Source organism: Taurulus bubalis (genome assembly GCF_910589615.1).
Source record: "Taurulus bubalis genome assembly, chromosome: 2".
Classification (NCBI taxonomy): domain Eukaryota; kingdom Metazoa; phylum Chordata; class Actinopteri; order Perciformes; family Cottidae; genus Taurulus; species Taurulus bubalis.
Genome location: NC_136590.1, coordinates 36,499,395 through 36,521,838, shown reverse-complemented (window position 1 = coordinate 36,521,838; position 22,444 = coordinate 36,499,395). Strand labels below are relative to the sequence as shown.

Genomic DNA, 22,444 nt, shown 5'->3' with positions numbered 1-22,444 from the left:
CAAACTAAAGTGACCATGATCTCCGACTTCAACCCTTTTTCATTTCTACTTTGCATGCAAAGTGCTTTCTAACCAGGCAGTTAACGGTTTGTCACAAAGTAGTGGACAACAAGCATGTTCAAATTATTGCCTTTTTAAGCCGTTGATTCAACCTATAGTTGTATATCTTTCTGTTTGAAACCCGTCTTCATTCATTTTGTCTTCGACAGACTGATCCCAGGCTCCTCGCACCAAACATGTCGAACGAACACACCCCTTTGATCACCTCAGGGGTATGTGGTCTGGCTGTGACCGCAGTGGCATGCGGCGTGGAGTTGGACGCCACCACTGAGTCCGGCTCCGGGTCACCAAGCAAAGACCCTCGACAACTGAACACTTTTTTCGGGGTGATGGTGCCGACCATCCTCTCCATGTTCAGCATCGTGCTGTTCCTGAGAACCGGTGAGCAGATCAGAGGACTAGAAAGCTGTTTTGGGTTGCAGACAGTGGGAGTTGTCATGAGTCCCTCACAATACAACTGAGTCATTGTGCTGTGCAGTCATGACTAATACTGATGTGATCTCTCTTGCAGGGTTTGTGGTTGGTCATGCAGGGCTGTTACAGGGTCTTTTGATGGTGGTTGTAGCCTACACCATTATATCTCTCACAATACTGTCCATCTGTGCCATTTCCACCAACGGTGCGATACAAGGGGGAGGAGCCTACTGTATCCTCAGAGACCAAACTGTTGTTTTCCACAGTGCTGCGTGATCTTGCTCTATTTCATTTGGAACATCAGCCTTAACAAAATGTGACCAGATATGATAAGTCGATCTCTGGGTCCAGAGTTTGGAGGAAGCATTGGTTTGATGTTCTTCCTGGCCAAAGGGTTTGCATGTGGCGAGTATGTTCTCGGTCTTGTGGAGGCGTTACTTGATGTGTTCGGTTCAGATCCTGGTAAGCTTTTGGTTAATGTTCTGTTTTTAGTTAACTAAACTACCTACACCTACTTCAGTTAGTCGTACACATCCCTTTCTTGTCTTTAGGAGTCTCAGTTTTCTTCTTGCTCTGTTGTAGAGTCGTCTGTGTCCGAGGGGGTGCGTGTGCTTCCACAGGGCTACTGGTACACGGTGCTGTACTCCTCAGCAGTCCTCCTGCTGTGTCTCTTCGTGTGCCTGGTGGGCGCCCACATCTACTCCCGCACCGCCTTCATCATCCTGCTGGTTATCACTGTAACCTTGCTGTCCATCTTCGTCAGCTCTCTGGCGGTCAAACCTCGGGATTTTGTCATCGTCCACAAGGGGACCGGCAACCAGACATTCCGCTACAACGCCAGCTACACAGGCTTCAATGCCACCACTCTGAGGAACAACCTGGGCTGTGAGTGTTTGGGGCTTGATGTTGGTGTGAAAGAGGATCTGAAAGTACCTTGAGGCATTTGGGGCATCTATTCAAAGTATCAAGGTTTTGTTTGTCATTTTTCCTCATTGCAGCTGGTTACTCTTTGGACTACAGCACCAACTCTGTCATGTCTTTTGCCACCGTGTTCGCTGTCATGTTCACCAGCTGCACCGGGATTATGGCCGGAGCCAACATGTCAGGTTAAAGCTTGTTGTCTTCTGCATGAATGAATCACATTGGAGGGAAGGGTGTCATTGCAGGAGTTGGAATGTAACTGGAGTATTTTGCCATTATCCCATTGCTGCTTTTAGCTTTTTGATTTATGTGTATGTTGTTATGCAGAATATTGTCAATCGAGAGATTTGTTTAAATAAACGTAGCAATTCAGTAAATCTGCACTGTGCACACAAACATGCACACCCTGATGTTTGCTCCCACTCTGCATGTCTCTGAAGGGGAGCTGAAGACTCCGAGTGTTTCCATCCCCAAAGGCACCATCGTAGCCGTCTTTTACACTTTCACAGTCTACGTCCTCGTCTTCATCCTGGTCAGCGCCACATGTGACAGGTCTGAAATGGTTCATAGCAGTGTTGTCTGATATGAATACTTAAAGAGAGATCAACAATATAAAGTCATTTGTTTCTTTTTCTGTAGGACCCTGTTGATTCAGGATTATGGCTTCCTCCAGAGGATAAACATCTGGCCGCCGTTCGTCACCGTCGGGATATTCTGCGCTGCCCTTTCAGCTGCGATGTGCGCTATGATCGGAGCGTCCCGTATCCTCCATGCTCTTGCTCTGGATCAGCTGTTTGGTACGGCTTGATCTTTTGGCTCATCATATCGGTTTCCCCCCCTCCACTCATTTTCTAACAGACTGTTGTTTTCCCCTCACAGGTTTGCCATTAGCCCCAGCTACAATCACATCAAGCTCCGGGAATCCGTGGGTGGCTGTGCTGTACACCTGGGGTTTGGCACAGGTGAGCAGAGCTTCTGCCGCCTGCAGTTCCATATTTTCCGAATTACAACTGGTGTCCTAAGCTGTTGTTTGTCTGTGTTTCAGTGTGTAGTGTTCGCAGGCCAGCTCAACGCCGTGGCGGGTTTGGTGACTGTTTTCTACTTGCTTGCCTACGCTGCGGTTGACCTGGCCTGTTTGGCTCTTGAGTGGGCGTCGGCACCAAATTTCAGGTAATAAAAGATAAAATCGCTATTAAAAGAACAATTATAAATCAGTAAGGCAAGGCAAGTTTATTTGTATAGCACATTTCAACAACAAGGCGATTCAAAGTGCTTCACATAAAACCATTAAAAGCATCAAAACATAATGCAGATTTAAAAGAGTTAAAAAAACAGTAAAAAAGCAAAATAAAAAATAAAAGTTGAATAAAAGTTGCAGTGCAGTTTAAGAAATAAAATGCAGTAGTGAGATGCAGTAATTGAATCTGGTTCAGTTAAAAGGCAGCAGCAAACAGAAAAGTCTTCAATGTGGACTTAAAGGAGCTGAGGGTCTCAGCAGACCTTCAGCTTTCAGGGACCTTGTTCCAGATATGTGGAGCAGAAAAGCTGAACGCTGCTTCTCCATGTTTAGTTCTGACTCTTGGAACAGAAAGTAGACTCGTCCCAGATGACCTGAGGGGCCGGGGTGGTTCATAAGGTAGCAGCAGATCACAAACATACTTAGGCCCTAAACCATTCAGTGCTTTATAAACCAGCAGCAGGATTTTAAAGTCAATTCTTTGTTTGACAGGGAGCCAGTGCAAAGACCTCAGAACTGGAGTGATGTGATCCACTTTCCTGGTCTTAGTGAGGACTCGAGCTGCAGCGTTCTGAATCAGCTGCAGCTTTCTGATTGACTTTTTACAGAGGCCTATGAACACACCGTTACAGTAGTCAAGTCTACTGAAGATAAATGCATGGACAAGTTTCTCCAAATCCTATTGAGACATAAGTCCTCTAACCCTTGATATATTCTTCAGGTGATAATAGGCTTTTTTTAAATTTTTTTTTTATTAATTGTCTTGATTTGGCTGTTCAGGTTGAGGTCTGAATCCATAACTACACCTAGATTTCTAGCTTGGTTTGAGGTTTTTAACATTAGTGATTGAAGCTGAGCGCTGACTTTCAATCGTTCGTCCTTGGGACCAAAAACCATTACTTCTGTTTTATCTTGATTTAATTGAAGAAAATTCTGGTACATCCAACTATTGATTTCTTCAAAGCATTTAGCCAGTCCTTGTATGGGACTATAGTCCCCTGGTGATATAGTTATGTAGAATTGTGTGTCATCTGCATAATTATGATAACACACATTGTTGTTTTTCATAATCTGAGCCAGTGGAAGCATGTAGATGTTGAACAGAAGAGGCCCCAGTATTGAACCTTGGGGAACACCACATGTCATCCTAGTCAGCTCTGATGTGTAATTAGCTACCGACACAAAGTATTGTCGGTCCTTCAAGTAGGATTCAAACTAGTTAAGTGCTGCGCCAGAGAGGCCTACCCAGACTTTCAGTCTGTCTAGTAGTATGTCATGATCAACCGTGTCGAATGCAGCATTGAGATCCAGTAATACTAAGACTGAAGTTATGCCACTGTCTGTGTTTAAGTGGATGTCGTTGAAAACCTTAACAAGAGCAGTTTCAGTACTGTGGTGCTGACGAAAGCCAGACTAGAAGACATCAAAACAGTTATTTTCGGCCAAGAAGTTGTTGAAAAACCATCTTTTCCATTATTTTACTTAAGAATGGGAGGATTGATATTGGTCTATAGTTTTTCAGTATTTTGGGGTCTAAACTAGCCTTCATTAGAAGTGGTTTAATAACTGCAGTTTTTAAGGCTTGTGGGAAGACACCTGAGAGAAGGGATGTGTTTACAATTTGTAAAAGGTCAGCGGTCATGCAGTGTGAAATATTTTTGAAAAAGTGTGTTGGTAGAATATCCAAGCAGCAGGAGGATGTGTTCAGATGTTGTATAATGTCTTCTAGGCTTCTTTGGTTTATTGAGTGAAATTGTGTCCTGATATTTGAATGGAAAGATGGGGACAACACATATCCTGTGGTTGGTGTGGAGCCACCGACTGCTTGTCTAATTCTCTGAATTTTATCAGCAAAATAGGAGGCAAATGGATTCCATGCCCACTTGCCCAGGTGGATTGGAGCGTAGCCGTTACCGACACCAGAGGGTTTGTTAGCCTGTCGACGGTAGCAAATAAGGCGCGTGTATTGTTTTTGGTTATGATGTCAGAGAAGAAGGCCTGTCTTGCATTTCTATGTTCCAAATTATAATTGTGAAGTCTCTCTTTATAGATACCACAGTGAACCTGGAGATTAGTTTTTCGCCACCTGCGTTCAGCTTTCCGACACTCTCTTTTCTCTATTCTGACCAGCGTGGCATTTCTCCAAGAGGATCTTTTCTTACCCGAGACAACCTTCACCTTAGTGGGTGCAATGGCGTCAATAACATTTTTAACGTTAGAATTCAAGCCATCCACAAGCTCATTGACTGAGATGCAAAAGAGGGCTGGTGTGGAGCAGAACTTCTGAATAAATAGTTCACTGGTGTTTTTAGTGATGTAACGCTTTGTCACAACCTTGGTTTGGACATTTGTGTGTAGAGAGATTGCACTCTCAAAGAAAACACAGGAATGATCAGAGAGTGCAACATCAGTCACAGCAACCTTGGAAATGTCCAGACCTTTGGTGATGATTAGGTCTAGAGTGTGCCCCTTGTTGTGTGTGGGACCTGTTACATGCTGAGTCAGATCATAGTTATCAAGGACACCACATAGCTCTATAGACCCTCTGTCCTGGGGATTATCAACATGGATATTAAAATCACCAACAATGACAACACAATCAAAATCAATACAGATTATAGACAGCAGTTCAGTAAACTCATCAAAGAAGGTTGCACAGTATTTAGGTGGTCTGTAAATGTTGAGGAATAAAACTTGCGTGGAATTGAGAGCCACATATTCAAAGGAAGTAGAATGACCAAAAGACATCTGCTTGCATTGAAGAGACTCATTATATAAAATAGCAACTCCACCTCCTTTCTTATGCGTTTTTGTTTCACTCATGAAATTGAAGTTGGGAGGTGTTGCTTCAATAAGAACAGCTGCACTCTTATCTTGGTCTAACCAAGTTTCGGTTAAAAACAAAAAATCAAGTTTGTGCCTAATAATGAAATCATTGATTAAAAATGTTTTACCTGACATTTAATAAAGCTAAGTTTAATGTGTTTAAAACTATATTTGCCCTATTTCTTTGGACAGGCTGAAGAGGAATGAATGTTAAATTGGATAAGTTTGCAGATTTACTAATGTTTCTTCGCAGCCTCACCTTTCCTTTTCGATAAGTCAGGACAGGAATTAAGAAGGCTAACTTCATACAAGGCCCCGACTGTTCCTGGAGATAATCATTGGTGTCATTAACCTTGTAGTCCGGACCCAAAAGATATCAATCAATGTCTTTATCATGTCGTGGAGATAGAGGATGGTTGTGGAGGCGGGAGAGGGACACGGCGCTTTAACTTCGGTGTTTGCGTCAAAGCACTTAGAACCAGTGACGGAGGTCTAGCTGGAGGGGTTTCAGCACGGGAAGTGGGAGTGCGGAGGGGAGTGAATTTGGTTCCAGCAATGACCATCTCGTTCATGCGGTCAGTGAACTCCATGAGGGGGGACGATGGGGAGGCATTGCTATCATATTTTCCATCGGAGTGTAATTGAATCCAACAGCAAAGTCAACTTTTCAGAATAGAATTACAACAAACAAACAAAACTAAAACGACTGCTGTTGAGGTAACATTTTAAATACTTCTTGATAAGGAAAGGTTTTATGCTTCCAGCTCTGAAACGGCTGGTACTTATTCACAGCCCCATCATTGAATGTGGCCATGCATTCTGGCCAATGAAGTAAGAACATAAATCTAAAATTGCTCAGCGCTACCTTTTTAAAGATGTCGTCTTTCAGAGAGTAGAGGCTCAAAAATGTATTACAACAACATGTATGTATGTATGTATGTATAAAACCTAATCGACCTCACTTGGATTTATTACCATCATATAATTTATGGGACAATAAAGTCTTATTTATTGTCTTATTGGCTTCTGTTTTTAATATGTCCAACGGCCTCTATTCTTTGTGTGTGTTTAACAGACCGACCTTCCAGCTCTTCTCCTGGCACACCTGCCTGCTGGGCATCCTGAGCTGTTTAGTGATGATGTTCGTCATTAACCCCGTGTACTCTTCAGGCAGTATCGTCCTCCTGCTACTGCTGCTGCTTTTCCTCCACTACAGATCGCCCACCAGCAGCTGGGGCTACGTCAGCCAGGCTCTCATTTTCCATCAGGTATCTGGACTCATGCAAACACACACAGACAGACACACACACATAAACAGACAGCGCGTGCCACAGTGTCAACAATGCTGTCTTCCTTTTTCTTTAGGTGCGTAAGTATCTGTTGATGCTGGATGTGAGGAAAGACCATGTGAAGTTCTGGAGGCCGCAGATGTTGTTAATGGTGGCCAACCCTCGCTCATCCTGTCAACTCATCCTGTTTGTCAACCAGCTGAAGAAGGGAGGACTTTATGTGCTGGGCCATGTGCAGCTGGGAGATCTGGGTAATTCCCTGTGGATGGTCTGTGATGGCCAACAGTATTAAATTAATGTTATCTGTGAATCATTTTAGAATTGAAACTCACCTTTTGGCCTTTTCATGCGTCTGGAAGCCTGTCACTGATATATTCAATCAACATGGCATCATGTGATTAGTTTTATCATTCTTTCTGAGAGCACAAAATGAGCAGAGAACATTTTAAAGTAGGTTGCATATTACTGAAGTTGTGTAACAGATCTGATTGGCTTCCCTGAAGTCACAGGCACCATCATGGAAGACTACCTCGTGGGCTTTCACTTTCCATCTGCTGCTTCTCTTGCATTATTAATAAATAAATACATTTTCCTCTTTATCATAGTTGCGTCAGACCTGAGAGTTCAAACCAGACATCCTTTTAATTCGGCCAAATGTCTAGCTCCTTGTTGTTTTTTTTGCAAATTAGGCACATATCCTTTTCATATTGTAAGAAAATATATTGTGTGACGCAAACCCAAGGATTCAGAAAGCAAGGTGCTGGCAGGTTATTTCATTCATTCACTGACCCACAGTTGCAATGCAATTAGTTCACGACAGTGCTGTACTTAATTCAATTTAAGTTACTTGTACTTCACTTGAGTATTTTCCATTTTAGTGGAAAGTATAGTATGTTTTATTTAACTATATTTGTTTGACTGCTACCTTTCAGAATAAAGCTTAGCTTTTTTAGTGTTGGGTCGCTTACAAAGAAGTCAAATGAACCTATCATTTGTTCAAACTTTAGTTAAAGGCTCGAGCCACTGGACCAGACTAATTGTATTAGTTTGTATATACTGTAAAGTCCACCTCAACCAGCTACAATAGTGAAATACTATTTATGCACTGATTTACCACTTTTGACGATCTAATTATGTGATAATACAGGAGACATTTTACTGCAGCACAAGTACTATTACTTTAAGCACATTTAGCTGTACTAAAGCTGATGTATAGACATTTACTTGTACTTTTCAGTTTAAATGCAGGACTTGTATTTGTTTTGGAGTATTTTTACATTGTGATACTTTTACTTTTAATTCAGTAAAGGACCTGAGAACCTCATCCACCAATATTCTGCTGAAATGTGTTCAGTAGTTTGAAATCAATAAAATGAAGCCCTGTGTTATATTACTGTCTGTACTCTTCAAATCTATGTATGAAATACATTTCTTACTAATTCCCTTGTGCTCTAGACTCTCTGCCGTCAGACCCGGTTCAGCAGCAGTACAACTTCTGGTTGAGCCTCGTTGATAAACTCGGGGTGAAGGCCTTTGTGGACCTGACGCTGTCCCCTTCTGTCAGACAGGGAACACAGCATCTGCTGCGCATCACAGGCCTCGGTAAGCTTCTCCTCATCCCCGCCATGCCCACATACAGTGCAGATTATGATGTTGCTTCATCTGTACTTCCGTTTCCCTCTCCAAGGTGGCATGAAGCCCAACACACTGATTTTGGGTTTCTACGACAGCTGCACTCCTGAGGACTTCTTCCTGCAGGACTCTGCGTTCTGTGACTCCTCGATTGGACAAGGGAGTGAGGGCGAATACAATTTTGGGGTCGACTTGCCTTCATTGCAGGCCCATTTCCCACCGGTCCGACATGTTGAGAGCCCACGCTGGCTATCACCAGAGGAGTACGTGGGGATCATTTCTGACGCCATTAAAATGAACAAGAACGTGGGCCTCGGACGCTATTTCTTCCAGTTGGAGGGAGAGGGAAAAGATAGCAAGGTGGACGGGTCGGAGCGGACAATAGACGTGTGGCCCCTCAACCTGCTCCAGCCAGGCAGCCGGGACTACGAGGACGTGTGCAGCCTGTTCCTGCTGCAGATGGCCTGCGTGCTCAACATGTCCAACAAATGGCGCCACGCAAGAATGCGAATCTTCCTGAACGTGGAGACTGAGTCCAGCGACCAGGGCTGGGTTGTGATCGAGGAGACGTTTCGGGAGCTGCTCAGGAAGCTGAGGATCAGGGCGTCGATAAAGATCGTCCCTTGGGACTCTGTGGTGCAGCACCACGTTCAGCCAAACGGGGAGCCCCCTGCAGAGCCAGCGCGAGCGCTCTCGGAGGAGTTCTTGTCCGCAGTGAACTGTATGCTGATGGAGCACAGCGCTCAAGCCGCTGTACGCTTCCTGTATTTACCTCGACCCACCGCTCAGCGCAGCCAGTCACAGCAGTACTTGGCTCAGCTGGAAGCGGTGACCAATAGTTTGGGGCCGACGCTCCTGATTCACGGGGTCACCCCAGTCACGTACACTGATCTGTGAGCGGCCGTTTCGTCCGCTAGTATTGTAGTGGCAGCAAAGTCTTATCTGCGTGAGTTTAAACTCTGGTTCCATGTAAAGTTAACACATAATGTAAAGAAAAGTGGATGCTAAGTTGCAGTATGTAGCACCAGTTACAATATGGTCACCTAGTGAAGCTTTTTAGATGTTTTTCTTAAGCTTTGAAAAGGATCACAGCCACGGATCACAGAGTGCATTTAAAAAATACGCCACTTGAGCTTTATGTATTAAAATAGGTTACTTTCCTATTTACATATACTTGACCTAGCTTGGTGATTGAGCCAAGAAATGTGGGAATACTAACTGTTTTGGGTGTGATTTATGTTGACACAAGCTCCTGCTTGGATCAGCTTTAAATCTGTCTTTTCAAATGAGACGGAAATGTGTCAAAGACTCACTTTGTTTGGAGCAATACGGGTTGTCTTTGACAAATGTCTAAATATTATTTTACGGATGAAATTATTAATTTGTGTTAACAATTGACCACGGTAAAAACATTTATAAAATGGTATTGTGTTAAAGCATAATCATTTTAACAGTTTTTGCTTTCTTTTCCTACATTCTCAGATTTCTGCTGGACCAAATGATTCAATTTTGTTGTTGTTTGAGCAGAATTGAGTTCTGTTTTTTGTTTCCCATGCCGTTTTTGCAAACAGGTCTTCTTTTGCTGTTAAATGTGCATCACTTGTCTTCACAAAGGGAATCATTTTCTACATGTGACCTCAGAATGATGAACAGCATGTGTTGCTGTTGTATGTGTTTACGTAAAAACTATACTTGGATTTTGTGCTTCATGATGCATACTGTCAAAGTACATCAAACATGGTTATATTGATGAGCGCCATTCTAATCCAATCTGCTAGGACCACGACCAACGATGATTATTCAGACCAACTCCAGGTTGAAACCAGAGGAGTCACATTTTACACAGTTAATTGACCCCATTTTCAGTACAAAACATCCATAAAAGGGCAATTTAACAAATGGAAAGTTGCTTCAAAGGCCATTTGCATGACCTTTTGCTCAATGACAAGGCCTGAAATAACTGACTCTTTGATACTAAAGGTCATTCTTGTCGATGTACATATTAAACTGCTAATTGTCCTCAGTGTAAATATATGCCTAATGTGTATTGTATCTGTAATATTGTAAAATCTTCACTCAAAATATATATTTAAAAGATTGCTTAAATGCAATACAAACTGTGTGCGTGTGTTAATAGAACAACTCTATTATATTAACCTGCAGGTTATCACCATGGATAATTCAAAACTTCATGCAACTAAGAATAACTAAATGTGCAAAATATAAAACATTTGTGTAGCTTATTACAGTAGCCATGCTATGATAGTACACACATTTTGAGGATTCTCTACAGTGGACGTTTGGTTAAGCTTATGAAGTATATTTTCAGCTGTAAAAGTCAACGTTTATGTCAGTAAGAACTTCTTTTTTTTTTTTTCTTTATTAGAGAATGTGCACAATATAGCGACAGGGATCAGCGAACAAGTATTTTTTTTTTTTTTTTTGGTGTGTGTTGTTCTGTTTGCAGTAGTACTGCATAAAGTGACAGGAAGGTACAGCAAACAGACAACGTAAAGTGAAAAATGAGAAGAAATACAACTAATAAATAAAAAATTAAACAATTGAAAATAATTGAAAAATAATTAATTAATCATAACACACCCACCCACGCCCATGGCCTTTACATTTGTTCACAGATTTTTGTAGTACATGGATTTGGTTGCAATAAATCAGACAGATGGACAGAACCCAACGCTCCTCAATCGTTGGGCAACACTGACAGGTCTTGGAAATAGAAAATGAAAGGCTGCCACTTCCTCGTGAAATGGTCATTACAGCCTCTTTGTGTATATTTGATTTTTTTCAAGACTCAGGAAAAACATAACATCCTTAAGCCAGGCAGACTGAGATGGTGGACCTGGAGACTTCCAAGCAAGCAGTATTCTGCGATGAGCCAGAAGAGTGGTAAAAGCAATGATATCGTTTTCTTTGGTACTATATGGGATGGGTTTGGCAGGGATTCCAAAGATTGCCAGAAGAACTTCTGTGCAGATGCAGTCACATGACTAGTCCTCCTTTTGACCAAGCGTCTCCTTTTTCTTGCACGCGGTTGTCTCGTGTTGGCTGGCTGTTGCAAAGTTTCGGAACTTTCTGACGAGGAACGGTGACATGCGTAACCAGTCCGGCAGCAGTATTGTGAGGGCCGTGTTCTGTAGGATGACAGGAAAGAGGAGAGACGTTAGGATAGCGCGGCAGCTGACTGTCAGTGATCATCTCTCATCCCCCTGACCTGGAGCGCGTGGGACAGACAGCCGCTGGTGTAGCTGGAGTGGCCCACCGTGTTCAAGGCCTCACGGGCGAACCCGGAAGCACTCCTCACAAAGAAGTTGACCGTCCTGTGTTTCGTCATGTTGGTGGACACCATGAAGGGAGCCACACACTGGGGAAGAATTGACAGGTTGAACCATCCTTTACATCATACACACTGATGACTTAAAAGCAATTTTCTGTTTGAGCACTGAGAAACAATGAGTTCAGTGCAGGAGTCTCCAAAGCACGGTGTGTTGGATGCAGCTTCCCATGCAGTAAATACAAAGAAAAAGAGGATCATAACATGAGGCAGTGAGAACCATAGACTGTAGGTGAGAGAATTAGGAGGCAACGGTTCGTTTTATAAGCTGAATGTTTGTTCAACCGAAAAAAACAAACACTTTGACAGACAATTTTAAGGCACCACCTGCTTCAGCAGAGAAAGTTTAGTTTTAGTGGTACTGAGTAACTTATAAATGAATACACTTCTGGTTGAATGCATGTCATAAAACATCTTCAGTTGTGGCTGTTATTTATCATCATTATAAACTTAAACGTCAGTGAATGGTATTTCGCATTTAAGTAGTACGACCTTGCATTGTCAAGGGCCCAACTCCAAAGACTCAATTTGAGGGCTTAGGGCTGATCCACTGTCAAGTCATCAAGCGCTTGAGGGCAGACATTTTTGGCCCAATCCCAATCTCCACACTCACATACTTTGAGGTGCGCTCCTGTAAAGTCTGTGAGGGTTTAGGACTGTCCCAACGTTAATTCATCGAGTGTTTTAGGGCTCGCTCGCAACCATTTTGAGCCCTTTATGAAGACTTACCGTAAATCTGCATTTCCACAGACTTAGCCCAAGGGAATTACCAACAATTCATAGCAATGTGACATTAAACACATGGTTATCATTGGGATTGGGCCAAACTGTGCAACTTGACCACAGCTTTTTGTCACCGTCCCCAGCTGTTGCCACCTAATCTGGTGCACTAGACGAGGCTCAGTTCATCTCCCAGGAGCCTATTGGGATTGGGCCAAGCGTGCATTGTGGGAAAACAACAATACACATGCCCAAAACGCCTCTGCAGCATTCTGCTGTTTTTGCTGTTTGCTTTTTTTAAATTTTATTTAGTCTGTGCTGTCTGACTTTTGAAGTCAAATTTGAGATTAAATTCCATAGTGCACATCAGCTGCGGGATATTGTTAACATTTAGTTAGAAACAAAAGACATATCTGTGGTTTCAGTCTCTTAAACTAGTCAGTGTAATGACATAATTATGTGTCAACTCCTCTCAATCCAAATTGAGTGTTCCGTCTCGATTATTCTTGCTTTATTCTTTGTTTTTGTTACATGTTGAAATAATATCTTGTTTAAAGTGAATACAACTTTCAGGGCTAAATGACTATGTTCACTTTATATACGATGCTTGTCAAAGCTTAATACATTTCCCCCAGCTGTAGTACATCTGAATGACCTAGGTTAAGTCTCACATACTTTACCTGAACAATAATTCCCTTTGACTTGTACTCTGCATGCAGACACTGAGAGAAATATGTTACAAAAATCTGAAATAAAGAAGAAAGTCACAAAACAAGCAGAAGAGGGGGTGAGTGGCATAGTTGTGCATTATTTTAATGAATGTGTGCACATAAATAACATAATGTCTGGATGAGAAAGTACCTTAGTGGCACAATAAAGGGACAACAAAGGCTGTGGACGAACGCCCACTTCAGAGGACATATTGATAATCAGCCCTGTCCCTCTGAGAAGGAGAGGGAAGTCACAAACGCCCATAAATTAATCTCATATTATCATTACTTCATACCAACTTCTGGATGTGTGTGATATTACCTTTCAACCATGCCTGGAAGAACCAGTCTGGTCATCTAAGTGAGGAAAATATAAATCATCACCATCTTTTTTTAATGCAGCAATTTACAAAAATATACAATTTATTTCAGATATAGTGGAAACGGGGACTTCATTAACAAGCCATACAGTAAGTATCTTACCTGAGGGACTGAAAGCACATTACAGTTGATAATCTGAGTGATTTTCTGGTTAGAATAAACACACAAGGGAAAATATGAGTTAGAAATTAATCTAACAGCCTAAAGAAAGATCATCTTTTGTCTTGCCTTTGAAAATTGTATTTAATATGTTACCTGTTCAGCATCTGGTATTTCCAAGAAATAGGCAAAATGATCAGAGTAGGCCATTCCTACATTGTTAACTGTGAGGGATAGAAAGACACAAACAACCTTTATTAATATTGTCTTATGTCAATAATTAACTTATTAAATTGAGCGTTTCATGTTTTTTCTTTGGGGGTCACTGTCATAATCACAGACAAATACCACAAAAGTAGCCTACTCCTTGAACTGGGTGAACTGGGTTACTATCTACACAAGTTTAGAAGTATTTTGGTATAAAAAATTAAAAAAAGACTTCCCGTATTATTAATTTGTGTCTGGCATTTGCAAAATTGGTTGAAAATTCAGCAAGTTATGAGTATTTTAATTCTAAACTATAAACTTAGATAATTTAAAAGTAAACTTTAAATTATCTGATGATGGTCTGCAGCAGATACATACTGTGGTGAAACAGAATATGGCCTTCTGAGTAGCCTACTATTTTTGAGTGAGAACATTAAAATATCTATTTAATATATACATACTGTATATACTTTTGTGTAAATTATCCTGTTAGTTATTATGAGTTTAGTAAAGGCGCACATCCTGTGATCTTTTGCGCTTTTTTTCTCTGTCAACGATTTCTAGAGGAATTGCTTGCAATATATCTCAGTTTCTAAAAAGCATCTGAATAACCTCCCAGTACTTTTCTTGTACTCTGTAATTAGTTGTCCTTTTACCCAGAATCCCAATCTCCAGTCCCTGTAGTTGTTCAGCGATAGCAGTGTAGATACTTTGGCTGTCTGTGAAGTCCACTTGGATGGTGCGAGTCTTTCGTCCATACTGATCCTCTGTGCACATGGAAAGACAATTGTGTTTTTTGTAATGGAAAAAATGTAAACTGTAGTGGTGCAACGGATCATAAAACTCAAGGTTCGGATCGGATCACAGATTGTATCGGCACAAAAGAAAAAAGAGAGTAAATATACATTAACTTTTAGAGATCCCTGATCATGTTATTTTTTTTTACTGGCGGTACTAATTATCGATCATTGATGATCCATATTGGCAGATACAGATACCTTTGGTGTTTACTTCTAGCAGTTGATCTACAAGGCTCCAGACTTTTTTGACACGGTCCCAAAAATCATTTCAACTGCTCTGAAGACGGTGTGAACCTTTAACAGTTATACATGTTATCCTTTACTTTGTTTGAGTCAGCTATAGTGTTAGTATACTACTATACTGTAGTGTCTAGTGAATTGTAATGAAATTAAAGATTGTATTTTATTGGATTAAATTAAATCTTATCATCAGTAGTTTTGATGATGTATTATAAACTGCCTGTAAACAGGTTATAGTTCATCTCTAACATCTACTTATGTTGTTGTGAAAACATCTCATTCAACATCTGAATGTATTCAAGTTTCTCACCAACACTACATTTTACGAGATTACATGTGAACATATAATCATAACGTTATAATTGACCTTCGCCCAATACTCATTTTCACTGATCAGACAGAGCACAAAGACCCTGAACTCATCATAATGTAACTGAATGAACCTTCCTATGTTAGCGGTGCTGCCATCATTACTATTTCTGTCACTTTAAACACAGATTGGTTGTTTACGATGTAACATTATCAGAGTTCTGCTTCTAGAAAAGCATGAATTCCGATCTCTTGATCGCATATTCAGTCAGTAAAACTTTATTTCACTGTGGTGGTTAGCGTTAAACTGTATAATTAATCTGCTGTGGGGAAAAAGAAGAAGGCACCTCCTCATTGGCTGCGGCAGTATAGCAGTTTTATTTTCTCTTCACTCACCTATTTCTTTGGCAATCATTTGAAGCTTATCATCCGATCTGCTTACCAAAACAACATCCAGGCCTCTTTGTGCCAGCTAGGAGGAGACATACAGGACACGTTTGTTGGTTCTTTTAATGAGATCTGAAACACTGGATCTAAAACAACTTAATTAACAAATATCAACCAACTGTCTAGCTCCTAACTTGACATTTAGACCCCGATATGGAGAGAAATTGTTGTAGGAAGTTGGAGACTCACCTCACAGGCATAAGCTTTGCCAATGCCAGATGTGGCACCAGTGACAACTTCACAAATGAGAAAGCACACACATGTTAGAGGAATCAATGTTACACTCATTTTATGTCATTGCAACACTTGTCCATTTGTTTATCAAGTCATGAGAGAAGTTTACAAGATGTGGATTTGACGACGCAGACAACTCGGCATTACCCTGACGTCATGTTCTTATGAAAAAAATGAAGATTGCATTTCAAACAATCTGAAGAAGTGAAAACAACTGCACTGCAAGGAATATGGGACATTGATTTGAAGTTGATGTGTGCCTGTAGAGGATTGAAATGTTTGCCGGCAAAAAGACGGAAATATCCCATCATGGAGGAATGTGAACATCTTATCAAATCTCTTATCAAAGTGCCTCCACAGAAAGGAAGTCTGGTGCTACTGATGGAAGCTATTGTTTCAAGAATATACAAATATTCCCACGTTTTAGCAGTCTGCTCTCTGTAGTTCACTAACTTCCAGTCTCTACACCTGTTTCACAACTGAATTTACATTTGAATTAGTTTCCCTAAAAGAAGACTTATTAAATGATTAAAAGTTACATTTAGTCAATGTTTCCGTAGTGTTACATGTGACATGAGAATGTTGTTTTCCCTCCGAAATACCCTTTTTTGATTTTGATTTTTTTTGAGTGACCGTAGATCATTATATGACCACATTAAAGCATTTGGGCTCAAAATATATTTGCTGCTTTTCTTTGGGCCCTCTGCAGTCTACTCAGTGGTTAGATAGAAGAGTTTAAACTGTGATTTGTAAACCTATTGTGATCCAATGCTGATACTATGTGATCCAGTTCCAATAGTGCTAATCTTCTATTTTTTGACGAAGCAACACACCTGTAAATATTTCAGCTTGTTACAGGCTGCATAAATCTGCACTCATTTTGATGATAATGTTCAAGTTTCTTTTGCCAATGACGACTTATTTTATTCATATATATCTGTCGGTGGATCTTTGTCAGTTTGGTTGAACCCTTCAACATTGAACAGCATTTTATTCTCCATGTACAAAACAAACCCTTAAAATAACATCTATTTGTAAAGAAGACTTTCTGCAACCTAAAAGCATGACAGGCAATTAAAAAATATAGAGTAGTTCTCTCTCAGACATTTGAAAGTAACAAATCAAGGTTTTGTGGCAGGCGATCCCAAACTTTTGAACCGCAGTGTACATGCAGCGTACATCCCTTTCCAGTGAAATTAACCTTGACCCTTAAATCTTCCATTGTCAACTGGCGTAGATTTTCTTTGACATTACCTGCCCATTGCCCATATGTCTTTAAATCCACATGCCAAAGCTCGGACAAAAAAAACTGTCTGAATCCACACCAACATCTCCAGGCCAGTCTCAGCAGGTGGAAAACAACAGTAAATCCCCCAATGATGGCCAGCGCTTCAGTGAATGACATTTTGCAGCAGAGCTCTTGACTGAACAGGATTCCCTTCATAGACGATGTTAAATATATATTAGAGGAAGTGAGAACTTTGTTTACGTACTCCTCCCACACTGCTCCACCCATGAGGGCTGCTGTCAGACACTGTGAGCGTGGCAGACAACAAATAGGCCCCCACAATGCACCTGAAGCTTTCAAACTCCCTGCAGACTAAACTAAATATTTCTTTCATCGCCATTCAAAGACGCAACATAATTTTCTGTCCCAATAGTTTGCAGAAACATCCACCTCAGCTGCAGCTCCTGACATAGGTGCCAAGTGTTTTTCTGCTGCAACTACATCAGAAGGAAACTAACCAAATATATTTTGTGACTGTCGGTTAAATCCAGAGGTTAAATATTTAGATGTGCAATATCAATGCATTACATTTTTGTGTCCCTCCTTTCACAACCACCTGCAAATGCAAGCTTTGAATAAATGTGTAAGTATACATGAAAAGCCGTAAAAACTGACAAAAATGTCTTTCAACTGCTTAACATCAAAGAGATTGGGGTGCTTTAACAGATGGTTATATCTGCAGTGAATTTGCTTGACATATATTCAGGTATCAGATGAACCAACAGAGGGTGCTGCAGCTTTCTAACCAGCCACAGCTGGACCAGGATTTGACAGTGACATGATGTACCTGTACAATGGGATACCTGCTCAGTTGAGTTAATGTGCAAATGTAATTCTGCAAAAAAAGAATTGTCTGACATTTCCCTTTATCCATATTTCAATGTCAAAGATTTTGTTTTTGAAAATACCAGTCTACGGTGACTCAACAACGTACAATAGAAAGTTAAATTAACCAGTAAACATCCTGAATTTCCTGCATGCATGTGCACTGCAGTGTGCAATCACAGATCTGCAGGGACCAATTCCAGTTCTCTAATAATAACAACACAACAGATCTATATAGCGCTTACCAAAGTTCTCAAAGACTCTTAACATACTGAATATGTAACATGCAGTAAAATATTTATTACACATGGACTAGGACATAAAAACATGGGGGGCTAGGTGGGTGCGTTTTAAATGATAACAATGCGGGGCTTTTTTTATGTGGTTTGGTAATGAGTTCCACAGAGAGGGGCGATGACTTAAAAAGCCCCATCACCCGAGGTTCGACGCTTGGTCCTAGAGACTTGCAGGAGGTTGGAGGCCCAGCAATACAGCCTGGGCCTCCAGCTACGTGGTGTTGGCTCCTAAGAAGTGGGTGGTGAACATACATGCAGTTATTAGCTTTGTCTGATGTTACAGGGAATCTGACCTGATGACGGGCCTCAAGAATACCCTCCATATAGAAATAGCTTCTCACTGATGTTCTCGTTTGCTTATGTAGGTCAAATAGTGGCACAGTCTGTTTCATGACTATTTCAAAGCTACTTGTAGTAATGTTTAATAACAGTCTTTTCACACAAGGTTTCCGGCTTTCCTACAGCTCTGAACAGATGATGATGGGAAGACTGAGTGACGTTGCTGTGGGAGGCGGCCAAATGAATTCACCTGATTAATTACGTAGGGTCACGGAGCAGGCAACTGTCTAAGCTTCTCTATTGCTCCTCCCACAGGATTTTTCTTCAGTATGTGATTAATGAACTTCGACAAACAGCTTCTTCGTAGAAAGTAAAGAATTCCAAGAGAGATGTACTTTAGAAATTGTCAAATCACATGACAGCTTTGAGAGTCATGTGACCAAGCACATGCCAGCATCACACTGGCTGTTAAGGACAGGTATGTCATATTAGAATAATAGATAGTGTATTTAAATATGTTCAGATAAATAAATAAAAAAACTGACTACTACTTAATAGTGTATGTTTTGCCTACATGACTGGTTGTTGCTTGGGGCTACAGATTAATAACATTTAGGGCTAAATGACAATGAGAAGTGCTGGTATCCTCCTGTCAGTATTGTGCAGTGTTGCTACCTCTGCAGTTGCTGAGTCTTTGCTCAACTGGGTGAATCTGGCGTGTATCTGACCTTGCTTCGAAGTGATCTCTGTCAGTGCCGTTAGCCATGTCACTTTTAAGAGGCTTGCATGCAGCAGATCAGTTTAGCACAGCCCCACCTGACTAATCTGATTACTCCAGCAAGGCTGCCATCAATGTGCAAGACAGGACAAAAAAACAAACCCATCGCCACATTTCCATATGTAGGGGACTGGCTTCAAAAAGCTCAGCTGATATCACTGAGGCTATGCTGGATGTGTGCCCCGTTTATCTTTGTATTTAAATGTTGTTGTTTTAAAAAATGAAAGCCTTACATTCCACCTGTAGTGAACTGTACCGGCTGTGAGTATAGCTTACCGCAAGATATGTTCAGCCCTGGGCTCCAGCTCACATAGTTATTTTGCCTTTATCAGCATTACTCCCCAGGTGCCTTTGTGCCTCTGTGACTGTTGTCTTGTCCAGAAGTTGGAGCCCAATCCCGGCAAAGGAGGGAGATTTCAAAGATGTCAGAAACGTGTTCATATAAAAGACACCTTGACATAATTGATTAAGCTTTTTTTTTAAAGTCGCTGTTATTCACCATAAACATCTTCTTGTATTTGATTAGTGGTGAGGTTCAGATTATTTTGGAAACCAAATTGTTGCAATCCAAGCTTTAATTCCTAAATGATGGGATACAAGACAAATTTTATTGAAGTATGTGGAGAGTTTTAGCCATGCTAAATTTAAGTTTGCATCTTTGGCGACTGTAGTAAGAGTGGTGGCACGGAAAAGAGCATAAGAGAACGAATCAGAGGGATTTGAACTGCAGCTGCAGAGTTTTATAGGGCTACATATACAACCGCCTTAATCCCTGCACCACCAGGTTCAAGCTTCATGTGTTTACATGCAATTCTATAATTTATGGGAGCCATAGGGGATAAGTGTGCAATTATTAACATTGCAATTTTTGTCCACAAAAAACAAAATAAAGGAGAAGTTCCATAAACTCCCACAACAACTATTTAACTAATAGTTCTTTGCATGATCATATACTTGTTTTGGTCCCCATAATATGACAATCAGTACAGATAGCCACCTTTTCAGTCAGTCAGGTTTTTTTAGGTTATTTTTAAAACATTCTACGTCAGCACCTAAATTTACGCCTGTGTAAATGATCCAGAGTGAATATACTTTCACCTTCTTGTTCCTTTCCACCAGCCCTCCCTCCCCCCACACTCTCTTCCCACACTGTGGATTAGAAGCTCAAGACGGCTGAGAAGTCAAAGCTTGCCAGTCCTTCCCGCTCTTCCCTTTCTTTTACCCGTTACCTCTCCACAGCTTTCGGACAGCTTTTAACAATCCAGACGCTGGATCGGGGTTTCACCTCGTCCCATGCAGTGTCCCGCTGTGGTTTGGGGTGGGTCCCAGTCCAAAATAGGGCCATCAAGAGCCAAAGCAACTACTGGAAATGTGGAGATTTTTCATTTTCAGTATTGTCTTTAAGGAACTTGGATGCAAGAGGAGATAATATTTATTTTTTTACTTTCCACACTACTTGGATATGATATTGTTTCCCAATAAAAGGACACCGATTACTGTTCCTGCTGTATACTTCTGTATACTTAATCCACCTGGAGTTTGGATGGTGCTATTCAACGACAGGCTCCAACATCGACATGGTTCCTACAGTATGTAGTGAAACTGCTCCAGGTCAGAGTTGTCTCTTATTAAATATGTTTTATTGTATTTTCTTGTCATTGATTTACCACTATCAAGTTTCTTTGTCGCAGACCTAGTCCAGCAAAGGTGAAACTGATAGCCAAGGATTATCCAATACCTTCATTAATACTGAAGAAAATAACGCTATTCAGGAAATGTAATAAGCATTTTGATGTGTTAACATAATTTGACCTATTTCTTATTCTCAGTATCACTTTAGAACAAGGCTAGCATAAAGATCAGTGTTACTCTTAACCTGACCCGTAAGAACTGATAAGCCAATGACCGTATTAGTCACTTTAGAAGGGCTGTTGGTTGCCACTTGCATGAAGGCAAAAACTCAAATCAGCCACTACTTTTGGCTGTTAAATGTCATTTTTGGACCACTACATGTGATTTATATATAAGATTTAACACAGATGTGGCCTTATTTAAGATTCAAGCATATAGAAACAAGAGCTTGAGAGATAAATCAGCCAGGCCGATAAAGAGCAATAGCAGACATATATTGATATTTTCTCAGCTGATAAGAACAAGAGAGTGCAGGAAAGAAATGCCAAACTAAGTTTGAGATCATTAAGAAACTGGGGTATATTTATCATTGAGAACTATTGAGAACTGACAAGTTCATCTTTTAGATGTAAAATGTTCCATTTAGTGTATATTTATGTAACAATTCTTAATTAATTTGCTTTACTTAATCAAAGGAATCCAAAACAATATATTAGTTTATGTCCTATTTTATGTTTTAAAACTCACCATTAGATTCTCAAATTTTAATGTTGGCATGATAAAATTGAATCAGTCAGGCTATGATATATACACAACACAACAAGCACAATAATTTTGTCATCCACTGTTTCACTAAAGTGAACTTCTTTCAGTATTTTAAGCCGTGAGCATTAAGGTTGTTTTATTCTCTTTAAACCAGCATGATATTGATGGAAAATGTGCATTTCTTTCAAGCTGAACGTCCTTAAACCTCAGAAGCAATGCAGTACATTTTAGCATTAGCTGCCACTGAGGTTCCCCTCACTATGGTTGGTCGGGCCTTTTGCTCAGCTATCAATGTCCCTTGAAGAGCAGCCATTTTAAGTGTTTCTGGACACAGGATGAAGTCAGCTATGTTTATGTATTAGTTAAAAAACAGGATTTAAAATTCAGTTTTCAAAACATAATTGCCAGGGTTACAGTTGGTTATGAAAGGGCCCAATGCAGAAGATCTTTAATATTTTTAAGTGCAGAATAGAATGTAGTTCATATGTTTTTGCATGCAATAAATGCATTTATTTCCAGTGTCCTCGCTTTCAGCAATAAAGTATCTTAATTCAGTTAATGTTTGAAGATGAACAGGGTTCGACTGTCTTTCTTAATTTAACCTGAACCCCCAGTATAAACTCCATCAATCTATCATTTAATCCTGAGATATTTTAGCAGCTAGTACAAATTTAGATGCTGGTTTCAAGAATCCGAGGGGATAATA

General features: G+C 40.6%; 2 protein-coding genes across 2 annotated transcripts; one reads left to right on the top strand and one right to left on the bottom strand.

Moving 5' to 3' along the window:
• Window positions 1-236: 236 nt before the first annotated feature.
• Window positions 237-10,805, top strand: slc12a9 (solute carrier family 12 member 9; the record flags this gene model as incomplete). Its single annotated transcript, XM_079214179.1, has 13 exons — window positions 237-441; window positions 572-706; window positions 799-936; window positions 1,057-1,359; window positions 1,473-1,580; window positions 1,836-1,947; window positions 2,035-2,192; window positions 2,275-2,357; window positions 2,441-2,565; window positions 6,534-6,726; window positions 6,824-6,998; window positions 8,203-8,349; window positions 8,435-10,805. 13 exons carry the CDS (start codon window positions 237-239, stop codon window positions 9,274-9,276), a joined length of 2,724 nt encoding a protein of 907 aa, XP_079070305.1. The 3' UTR covers window positions 9,277-10,805.
• A 579-nt stretch (window positions 10,806-11,384) lies between these two features.
• hsd20b2 (hydroxysteroid (20-beta) dehydrogenase 2) lies at window positions 11,385-17,280 on the bottom strand (the record flags this gene model as incomplete). The annotated part of the gene is made up of 11 exons (XM_079237887.1): window positions 11,385-11,528; window positions 11,609-11,758; window positions 13,129-13,194; window positions 13,310-13,391; window positions 13,481-13,515; window positions 13,642-13,686; window positions 13,795-13,862; window positions 14,502-14,612; window positions 15,591-15,666; window positions 15,831-15,877; window positions 17,130-17,280. 11 exons carry the CDS (start codon window positions 17,278-17,280, stop codon window positions 11,385-11,387), a joined length of 975 nt encoding a protein of 324 aa, XP_079094013.1.
• Window positions 17,281-22,444: the final 5,164 nt, after the last annotated feature.